We start from the raw sequence: 11,165 nt of genomic DNA, 5'->3' as shown, positions 1-11,165 counted from the left end.
ACTATTGCGCATGCACAGCGTTTTGGTCCTGAATTTTAACGTGCTCACAGTCTCTACCTGCTTGTTTGTGTTTTTCCAAGTTACAGTTTGCTGTTCCCTTTTGTAACTGTGTGTTGTGCGTTACTGACAAAGTACCACACATACACTTACGTATGCAAATCTATTAAAGTGCTTGAAGCAAGCTTGAAAAGGGTGTTATCTATACTCTCTGGTGTAGTTCTTTCTAACCGAGGAATTAGGCCAGCAAGTGTACAATCAGCACAGTAACGTACAACTGTCCCTCATAGCCCGCCACCCAAAAGGTTTGCCCAACGCTGTTATATAACAATATTTCAAAACCGCAGCTTAGCAAAAATCAGGCTATGTGTGTGTGTGTGTGTGTGTGTGGTTTGTTTACATTTGTGTGCAATCTAGCAGGCTTAGAATTTTCGCGCAGAGCTGTAATGTTGCCAGTCGAGCGGCTCAAAACTCCACGAAGGATCGCGAGTAGGCAATACCCTCGGAACGATCCGCAAAAAAATTCTCAAACTAAAACCTGGTCCACTTGTCCAAAATGATGAAAAACACTTATTCTATAGGAATCCTGGACTTCCACCAAAATTGGCATGGATAGCAGCTAGGGGACTTTTAGTCTGACACATTCTAATTCCCGAGAAGGGTCTACAGGCAGATGCTCAAGAATTTACTGTTCGTACCGGAAGTAGTTATTTTCTATTTCGCTCCTCACGCTGCAACCGACTAAGCTTCTTGTCTTTACGTGCAGCTTAGAAGAGACGATCTCCAAGCCAAAGATACACTCTACTTTTCTTTTTTTTTTTGTTGGTTCAGTGATTCGTTTTCCGCAGCATTTTGTCCGACTTAAACCACAAACCTCGAACTCTGGCTTTAACATTGACCGCAACTGAGGAAAATTGATTGGATGCTTATGGGTGTTGCTTGAGCCGCCACCAGTGTTTCCTTGCCCCAGTAAGTGTGTTTCGTTTCCGGTACCTTGATCTGCCATGGTCGACTCCCGGTGCTTAAATAAACACGACATAACGCGCCGTTATTCTATCGTCTTGAATCGCAGACCAAGATGCAATCTCGCCAGAAGCTCTTTAGGTCTACTGATTGCTGGGCTGTGCGTTGGGTGTCCACTCGCCGGTACGGTGGTGGAGGCTCTGCGAACGGAACCTCCACGTCTTTGCTGTTGTCTCTGTGGGGATTTCTCTGGTAATATGTACTGTATTTTTCTCTCCCATCCCAAAGATATGCGTGTTACGTTAATTGATAGTTGTAAACTGACCCTAAGTGGGTGCGGAGGTGGACTGGTGCCCAGTCTATAGTTGATTTCTGCCTTGCACACAATGTTGCCACGATAGCTCTGAGCGAGCTTGGAATGTCTTTTTTTAAACTTGACCGTCTATGATTTTAAAGAGGTTTGGATTAAGAAAGCTCTTTTAAAGGTTAAATATACATACAAAGGATGGTTGAAAAGGTTTCAGCCCACCCAATTAAAGAAGTTTTCCACCCTAAAGTGATCATGTTATGTCTGTTACTAATGATGTTATTAATGTCTAACTATAGCCTATCTAATGTTTTTACTGACGCTTTGTGACCAAGAGCAAGTCACTTCACCTGCCTTTGTTCCAATTGCAAAAACAAAATAAATGGAACCAGTTGTATGCCAAATTACAAGACACCGTGGATAAAGGCGTTGGACAAATAATAATAAATTACTTCAAAAGAAGCTAATCAGCAGCAAAAACAGGTCACTAATAAAGAAAACCTGCGGCCCTCAAGGACTGGTGTTGGGGACCCCTGCTCTAAACTATTTAATTCAGTTCTGTCATTTACTGAAGAGGGTCTAAAGGTAAAACATGAGCAACTGTTTTTGTTGTATCCAACCTTTGGGGGGAGCAGGTGAATGCATCCTGGGAAGAGGTCCGTTAGAGATGGCAGCCATTACTAACAGAACAATATCTATACAATGGTATACAGTATCTTTTCTTACCAGTACAGAGGTGATTATAAACAGAATGAAGAATAAGTTAACACTAAAGGAAAATTATACTAGCTGCTGTTTAATACAAATAATATATGATGTGATATCTGTTTAATATATAATTATATATAAGAATACAATACTTGAAGAAGAGCCGTACTTGGCCAAAGCTCAATACAGTTGGAGTTTCCTGCAATCAGCGCTTGTCCAACTTTGAGACAGAGTTTGGGAATGCATGTTGTCCTATGCACAGGCAGGAGGGATGTCTTCTATCCATCCACAGGTAAACTCTTCTGTTCTGGGCAATGTTTAAGCATTTATACATTTCCTACAGTTCAAGAGTCTGAAACATGATGGTGCAACCTCCAGACATGAATACATTCTTGTTTGCTGGTTCATCACTCACAGAAAACAGAACGTCCACTTTAAACCAGAAACTAAACTTTTGGGTCACTGCACACTCCTTCTTTCCCTGAATATCCTACCTTGGCAGCAAACACTTGTTTGTTGCTTATCTTCTTGCCACATCACTAACCCTAGCAAATCTGCCCCCTCTGTCAGTCAGCTTGCCTTGTGTGTTTTTATGTCAGCTGTCTTACCAAAATGTATCTGGTCTCTGTTCATATGAATAAAATCCAATATAATGAAATTAACTTTACAGATCTCAGTGACATACTTTAATTTGATTCATTCCATAATGAGTTAATCTTTTTTTTTTTCAATTATAGAAAAAAAAGAAGCAGCTACCATTTCCATTAATGCTTACATTGTCATGATGGAGGGGATGTGCCAGACCTTTCAAGAGCCTCTGAAAGTTGACTTTAAAAGTGAAGAGGGAGATTCTGATTCTGAAGATAAAGGGAACAACCCTTCACAAGACAGGAGCCACCTCTTAATGACTACCTTGGAAAACAGGTCTGTGCACATTAAGGAAGAGAACCATGAATGGGAGCCCATCAACTGTAAACAGGAGGGAATGTGCATTAAAGTTGAGGATTTTGAACAGAGGGCTGTAGGCTTTGAAGGTTATAAACAGAAATCGGTCGGCACTGAGCTGCAGACTCAGGCATCCCTTGACATTGTTAAGGAAGAAGACTTTAAGTCAGAGTTTCTCTCTCACTTTTTATCCATTGGTCCACTTCCAAAACCTTCCTATGTGTATCCAAATGGAAAGGCTTTAGGACTAGAATCTGGTCTTCAGGAACATCCCGTCTCTGCAAAGTGCAAGACTTTGGACCTCTATGCACAGAGAATCGAGAAGTCATCATCTCCATGTTGTTCTGAAGAAGGTCAGTGTTAAATATACATTTTAGGCATTGAGCAGATTTCATTTACCTGAAGCTGGTGGTGGGATGTGCGAGTTCTTGCTCTGCACACTGACCATGAAAAGTCAGACTTGATTTGATGTATAATGTGTACTTGAAGTCCGTGTCTAATCACAGATATCTCTGAACCTGATGTGTTTTTAACCTTGTAACAGCACTTGTTAAATTGTGTACATGGGTTAAAGTGTGGGCAACAAGGCTTCAGGTTTTGAGAATCTTTCTCCCCCATATATATCCCAGTTGTTCGGGAGTCTGCATATAAGCCTGTTCACATTTTTAGCTTCTTCTCTGGGAGTCTGTTAGAAGTAAGCAGCTGGAGTTGATATCCTGAATAGGCAAAATGTCAGCTGCACTTGATCAGGGTGGTCAGTTTGAATCCAATATTTCTTGATAATTTGAAGATGTGTCACTGGGGTGATTTAGATTGGTGTAATAATACCAAAAATCTATATTATGATTAAAGCATTACATATTCCTCATGTTTTTGTAAACATAATCCTTCTATCCATGATTTTTCCAGTTCATGGTTGCAGTGTGGAAGGCCTGGTCTCATCTGCTTGTGGTTCAAGTCAGGAACCTGTCTAAAGTGCTTACACCAGTTCAGTGCCTGGTGCTTTATTTATTTATTGACCCTCACTGAATTCTATAGATAAGGTAATTTAAATTAGTTGCAAATATAAAACACAAAGTAATTGACTGCATAAGCATTTACTGTTATACTGAATCACAGTACGTTTCATGACTTTTTTGACACCGATCGGCAGGAAAATACACTTTAATGTCAAAACAAAGACAGATCTCTGCTAAGTGGTCTAAATTTACAAATCTTATATTGTTTTGGCTCATTATGTTCTGCCTCTGAAGAAGTCCTATTCTGTTCTATTAAGGTACAGCGACATTGCAACTGGTGATTTTTCTCTGTACATTTAACAAGCAGTATTTTATGATAAATGTTCCACTATTTTTTTTTTTAAATGTTATTTTTCTATATCCTTTTAAATCACCAAAATAAATGACATGACCTTCAGGCTCTTCAGAGTTTATTGTTGTGTAAATTACTAAAGCTCACAGTCATATGCTGAAATTGAATTTTAGAATGTTAAATAAGAGCCAGTATGCAACTGTGTAACACTTTTCTGAAATCTTGAAAATGGAATCATATTAACAAAAAAAGAAAACCAAACATTTCCAAATTGTAAAGAGTGCCTATGGCTTGAAAAGGTATTTTGTTTTCTTATATTTTACAATTCAGTATTGATAACATTACTGTGCTATGCCTGATGTTGCTTTATTTCTTAATCAGAAGATTTTAATTGTTGGATGGAGTCAAAGTAAAATGAAACTGAAGGTTCATTGTTTAGCAAAAAAAAAAAAAAGACATTTGACTAAACCCACAGTCTTCAGAACTTTTAATGCCATGAATTATTTTTTTTTTTTTGGGATTAAGAATCACAATCAGGCAAACATACAGTATAAAGCAGAGGAAAATGAACTAAACCTGTCACCAAAGTTAAATTCAGTACCTAAATTGGGACATTGAGTGAACAGCCATAATCTGTTTTACACTGATTGGCATTTGTTTCCATATCTCTGTTTCTGGTACTGTTTTATTTATTTAAAATACATTCAAATGTAATGGTGTGCTTTATCTTTTTATAGGCTTTCAAGAGACTGGCAGCTTCTCTCAATCTTCATTTGCTCCAACATCTGACAAATGCCGATCACAACTGAAACAAGTGGATGAAAATATGAAGAAATTGACATCTGGATTAGAGAATTTAGTACCGGTCTCTTTACAATATTGTTCTCTGCTTGTGAGTAAAACAAATACAGATGGCATAAACATTCATGGACTGTTACAAAATACTCACCCAACAGATCTGTTTGTCTGCCAAGAATGTGGTAAAAGCTTTAAACGTAAATCTAATTATAAAGATCATCTGTGGATTCATACAAGAGAGAAACCACATTCCTGTGCTGAGTGTGGCAAGCAATTCTCTAAAATAAGATATCTTCAGAGCCACACAAGAGTTCACACCGGAGAAAAACCTCACTCTTGTTCTGAATGTGGTAAACGATTTTCACAAATTAGCAGCCTTCAAAAACACACAAGAATACACACGGGAGAGAAGCCATATTGCTGTCCAGAATGTGGGAAACGATTCTCACAAATACGAAATTTTCAGAACCACAAAAGAATTCATACTGGAGAGAAACCATATTCCTGTTCTGAATGTGGCAAGCGATTTTCACAAGTAAGTAATCTTCAGGCACACACACGAATTCACACTGGGGAGAAACCATATGCTTGTTCTGAATGTGGCAAACGCTTCTTGGACAATAGCAGTCTTGGAAAACACAAAAGAGTACATAATGGAGAGAAGCCATTTTGGTGTCATGAATGTGACAAAACGGTTCTCCTGTAGCAGTAGTCTTCAGATACACACAAGAATTCACACTGGAGAAAAAACATATTGTTGTTCTGAATGTGGCAAACGATTCTCTGACAGTGGCAGTCTTGGGAAACATCTAAGAATTCATAGTGGAGAGAAGCCGTACTGCTGTTGTGAGTGTGGTAAGCGATTCTCCTACAGCAGCAATCTCAGAAAACATGTTAGAATTCACACAGGAGAGAAACCACATTGTTGCATGGAATGTGGCAAACGTTTTTCACAAATATGCTACCTCCAAAGCCACATAAGAATCCACACAGGGGAAAAGCCATATTCTTGCTCAGAATGTGGAAAACGTTTCTCAAACAGTAGCAGTCTTGGGAAGCATGCCAAAATTCACACTGGGGAGAAGCCTCACTGCTGTATTGACTGTGGCAAGCGATTCTTACAAATAAGCCACCTTAAGACACACTTAAAAATTCACAATGGGGAAAAGCCATTTTCTTGTTCAGAATGTGGAAAACGATTCTCAAGCAGTAGCAGTCTTGAGAAACATAGAAAAATTCATACTGGAGTGAAACCTCACTCCTGTAGTGAATGTGGGAAGCGATTCTTGCAAACAAGCCACCTTCAGACACACTCAAAAATTCACATGGGAAATAAGAGATGAGCAGCTCAAGAGCAAAACAAAAAAGCCACCAAAAATACAGTATATATAGATATACTGTATATATATATATATATATACAGCGCTGACTTTATATATTTGATGAATGACTTTATATATTCAAGTTTTGACTTTATATATACCAACGCTGACTTTATATATTCAAGTTTTGACTTTATTTATTCCGACAGTGACTTTATTTAATCAAGGTTTGACTTTATATATACCGACGCTGACTTTATATATAAAACTTTTGACTTTATATAGTTAAATTTAGTCATAATTGCATAACTTTTTCTTTACCATAGAAATTTAAAGACTAAATTCAACTTCCATTCCTAACAAAGATATTTCTGGCGACTAAATAGAACCTACTTATATCCAAACTCGAGCTATTGAGCCGTCGCCTGACTGCCTGAATAAGTCACCCTCGCTTTGCTCTTACTTTTTTACCGTTCATTTAATCATGGCTAGTGGCGGAAAAATTATAAAATGGAAGGAGGATTACACTGAGTATGGCTTTACCAAAACAGTTATTGATGGCGAATCGATTATTCATAAAGCTTGAATTGGTGATCTGTTTTTCTGTGTTAACCTCATATTTTTTCATACTTCTTCTCAAACTAAGGTGGTGCAAGGGTAAAATGAATCGGGAAGCGCTGATCAATGTAATCGGTGTACCAGGAAATCATGCATTGACAGAAGTTCCCCTTTGCTTGTATTGCAAAGTGTGATTAAATGCGTGATTTTTTAACGCGTTATGGAGCACATGCATCGAAGCTTCTCAGCTGTGCTTGTGATAAGAAAAGGAAACATTTTAAAAATAACGTAACACGATTGTCAGTGTAACCTTTTGTAAGTAGTGACTGGAGGATACAGTGTGGAGAAACTGTAGAGACAGCGTGTGTATTAACTTGTGGATTTTTCTGTGAGTATTTGGTGGCAGCGTCACAAAGTCGTAACACTTCGTTAGCTGCGGAGTGCAGCTCAGAGTGAAATGAAGTGAATGGGAGGGGAGATGATGACGTGACTCCCCCACCCGCCTTAACTGTCAATCCCCCACAAACACAGTCTCTCGGAATTTGCATAAGCACAGCCCTTCACCTACAATTTTAATTTAGTTACAAAGTGATCAAAACTCGCTTATATCCTCGTCCTCTCATTAAACTTGTATCCCGCATTACCCGTGGGCATGACAAACGCCAGCAGCAGCCTGTCTATGAACTTAATTTAAACTTTAGGTTTTAACCGTGCTTTGTTTCTGAAGTAGCAGCACTCATGAATATGGTTGTATATGTCACACGCTCGCTTCTTATTGTTTCGCTGCCTTTTCAATTATATAATGCATGTTTTCTTCAGCGCTTTTTGGAGCTCTTCCTGGTTTTCTACGCACTGCGTTGACAGTCAGTTCACGTGATTACGTGGGAGAGGTGATGATGTCACACGAAATTCCGCCCCCCCATGGCTTTCGAGCTCAACTCCATTACAGTCAATGGAGAAAAATAGCTTCCAGTTATGACCATTACGCGTAGAATTTCGAAATGAAACCTGCCCAACTTTTGTAAGTAATCTGTAAGGAATGAGCCTGCCAAATTTCAGCCTTCTACCTACATGGGAACTTGGAGAATTAGTGATGAGTCAGTGAGTGAGTGAGTGAGTGAGTGAGTCAGTCAGTCAGTCAGTCAGTCAGTCAGTCAGTGAGGGCTTTGCCTTTTATTAGTATAGATTACTCATTGTAAATTTAGCAGATACACTTACTTAAGGCGACTTTACAGAGTAGAATTTATTTCACTCATTTACGTAGATTTAAAATGAAAGCTGACTAAATTGCTTAACGTCACAAGCATAAGACATTGGCTAGAAGTACAAACGTTTGATTTATGTTTTGACTCCCAGATCACTACACACCACACAGCAACCCATCATGTTTTTACTGCTGCTACTAAAACGTTTGTGGGAGTGGCACAACAATGTCACACTTTCAGAAACCTGGGTTCCAATCTTGGCCTGGTCACTGCCTGTGCTATGTCATCCTATGCTGCTCCCTCACAGCTCTGGTGACTCATGTCCGCTGCTTGCACCGTTCTGCCCCATGCTGGTCCATCACAGCTCTGATGACCAAGGTATATAGTACTTTCCATAATATTTGTGATAAACACACATTTTTCCTTGATTTACTCTTCTGCTCCACAGTTTAAAATTACAACTCATACAATTCAGATGTGATTAAAGTGCACTTTACATTCTTTAATTTAAGGGGATTTGCATACATTTCAGTCATAACATGTAGAAATGACAACAGTTTTTATAGATGGACCCCTGTTTCAGGGCACCATAATGTTTGGGACACAAAAGCCATCATATTTAAGACGTTGTCACATGTCCCTTGCATGCTATGGCTACTTAAAGTTGCGATTCATAGACATCACCAGGTGCTGTAAATCTTCTCTGCTGATGCTCTGCCAAGCCCCTAATGCAGCCATCTTCAGCTCCTGTTAGTTTTGGGGGTTGTCCCCTTAAATTGTCTCTTCAGCATGTGGAAGGCCCGCTCAATTGGATTTAAATTGGGTGACTGGCTTGGCCATTCAAGAATTTTCCATTTTTTACCTTTGAAAAACTCCTTTGTCGCCGTAGCAGTATGTTAGGAATCATTATCTAATTGTTGTAGATGAAAGTGTGGTACAATGAGTTTGGAGGCCTTTACTGAACATTGAGCAGATCAGATGTGTCCATACACCTCAGAATTCACTGTGTGACTGCCATCCGCAGTTCCATCATCAGTGAAGATAAGTGTGCCAGGACCTGTTACAGCCATGGCCAAGTAATAACACCCCCAGCACCATTTTTAACAGATGAGGTGGTCTGCTTTGGATCTTGGGCAGATCCTTCTTGTCTCCACACTTTGTTCTTGTCATCACTCTGATGCTGGTTCAGATCTTTGCCTCGTTGGTTCACAAGACCTTTTTACAGCATTCAGCAGGCTTATTTCAGTACTTTTTCACAAACTGTAGTCTGGCCTTCCTGTTTTGTGGCTAACTAGTGGTTTCCATCTTGCAATGTGGCCTCTCTGTTTCTTTTCACGAAGTCTTCTGCAGATAGTCGTTTCTGACACACACACATATACCCCCTGAAGACTGTTTCTGATTTGTCAGGTAGGCATTTGGGGCTTTTTTTTTTTACCATAGTGAAGTCTTGTTTGTCCTCAGCATTGGTGGTCTTTTTTGGCCTTCCAGTCCCTTTGTGAATACCAGTGTGTTCTTTCTTCTTAATGACTAAGGGGCTCCACCCCCTGCTTGGTTTGCTCGCCAGCCCCCGGGTTTGGTTAGCCAGATATACAATTTAAAAAGATTGTTATTTTCATGAGAATTGTTACATATGCATTATTTTCACTTTTACTTTAAAACGTCAGTTAAAACAATATTTGGAATTATCTTTTCTTCACGATCACACAGAATTTTGATTCCATGTTTGGAATTACATCGTGACAACGCCACGTATAACTGCCCATGAGTGAATATCGTTTCTTTGTCTCTAATAAATAAACTGACTTTTTTGAATGTTTGTCCCTGTGATTTGTTAATTGTCATAGCAAGAGCTATTCTAACGGGAAACTGTAAATGTTTTAATATGAATGTCATATCAAGATCTCCTTTGGTGTCTAATGTTATTTGTGGAATATGTACTATATTATCTTTCTTGTCGCCTGTTAAAATTTTACATGTTAGAATTGTTCGACCAATTTTGAATACAACTAATCTTGCTCCATTGCATAGCCCATCACTCACACATAAATTATGCAATAACATTACGATACATCCTTCTTTCAACAGTAATTCGGCTGGTGGAAGACCAGTTGTAGATGTGTTGTAGATTTTCTTCAGAATATTGTAAGTTGATGTTTTCATTTTCCACACCATCACCACCATCTGCTTCATCATAGTCTATTGATACGCATTTAACGAATTTGCCATGTGACCGATTGACAATTTTTGCGTTAAATCAAATATACATAGAAAAGTCATATACATTCATTTCAACAAAGTACCTTTTTCAAATGCCAAGCATTTCATTCATTCGTACAATTTTATTTCTGCAAAATGGTTTCATAAGTACTATTTGGTGATACCACCTGTAGCTGCGTTTTCCCCAAATTACCAAAGTTCAGTAGCTCTAGCATACAAAATGGTATTAAGCAAGAACCTGACATGTTGAAATGATTTCACAGACAAAAATAGCTTTGCTTCTGTAAGAGCCATTTGCTAGATACTTAAGTTATATAAAAGTTTTACTAAATACTAGTGCATAATCTATGGGAGGTTCCTATAATCCCCATAAATTGAATTGAATTGGTATATTCTATTTCTAGCTTCTCTGACTAAATATTATTCTCAGTTTGTGATCAGCCTTGCCACGTGTAAGACGTAAATTGGATCTTTTAAGTCCCTGTGTACTGGGTCCTGTTCTAAACATCAAATTGCTCAATTATCACCCTGTTTGTTAATTATAGCAAGAAAGTTCCACCTCTTATTAACTTACAGGAGGGTAAAAGGCTATACCATTGTCTATGGCTATGACTAAGCAAACACTAATATGAATTTAACTTAAAGCATTACTTTCTAAGATTGACTCTTACACCACCCCTAAGCACTGGACACAAGGCAGGCTCTAACCTCTTTGTGTGTATTTGTGTATATCTACAGTAGGTTTGTACACAATTTTAATATAAGAGGTATTTGGCTCATTTTAGTTTTCCTCTGACCAGTCATAATAAAGTGTCTTGGTGATCTAAGTTGTGG

At 38.6% G+C, this 11,165-nt stretch overlaps 1 protein-coding gene across 1 annotated transcript in view; it reads left to right on the top strand.

Annotated features, from left to right (window-relative positions):
• Positions 1–712: 712 nt before the first annotated feature.
• Positions 713–11,165, top strand: part of LOC120534613 (zinc finger protein 585A-like) — a 73,591-nt gene continuing 63,138 nt past the window's right edge. Inside the window, 4 exon segments of the mRNA XM_039762203.1 lie at positions 713–966; positions 2,713–3,273; positions 4,969–5,723; positions 5,725–6,369. Coding sequence (XP_039618137.1) covers positions 2,757–3,273; positions 4,969–5,723; positions 5,725–6,369 — 1,917 coding nt within the window. The 5' untranslated portion in view covers positions 713–966; positions 2,713–2,756.

Source organism: Polypterus senegalus, chromosome 8 (genome assembly GCF_016835505.1).
Source record: "Polypterus senegalus isolate Bchr_013 chromosome 8, ASM1683550v1, whole genome shotgun sequence".
Lineage (NCBI taxonomy): Eukaryota > Metazoa > Chordata > Cladistia > Polypteriformes > Polypteridae > Polypterus > Polypterus senegalus.
Note: the sequence above shows the minus strand (reverse complement) of the source record. Positions and strands in the feature narration are given on the sequence as shown.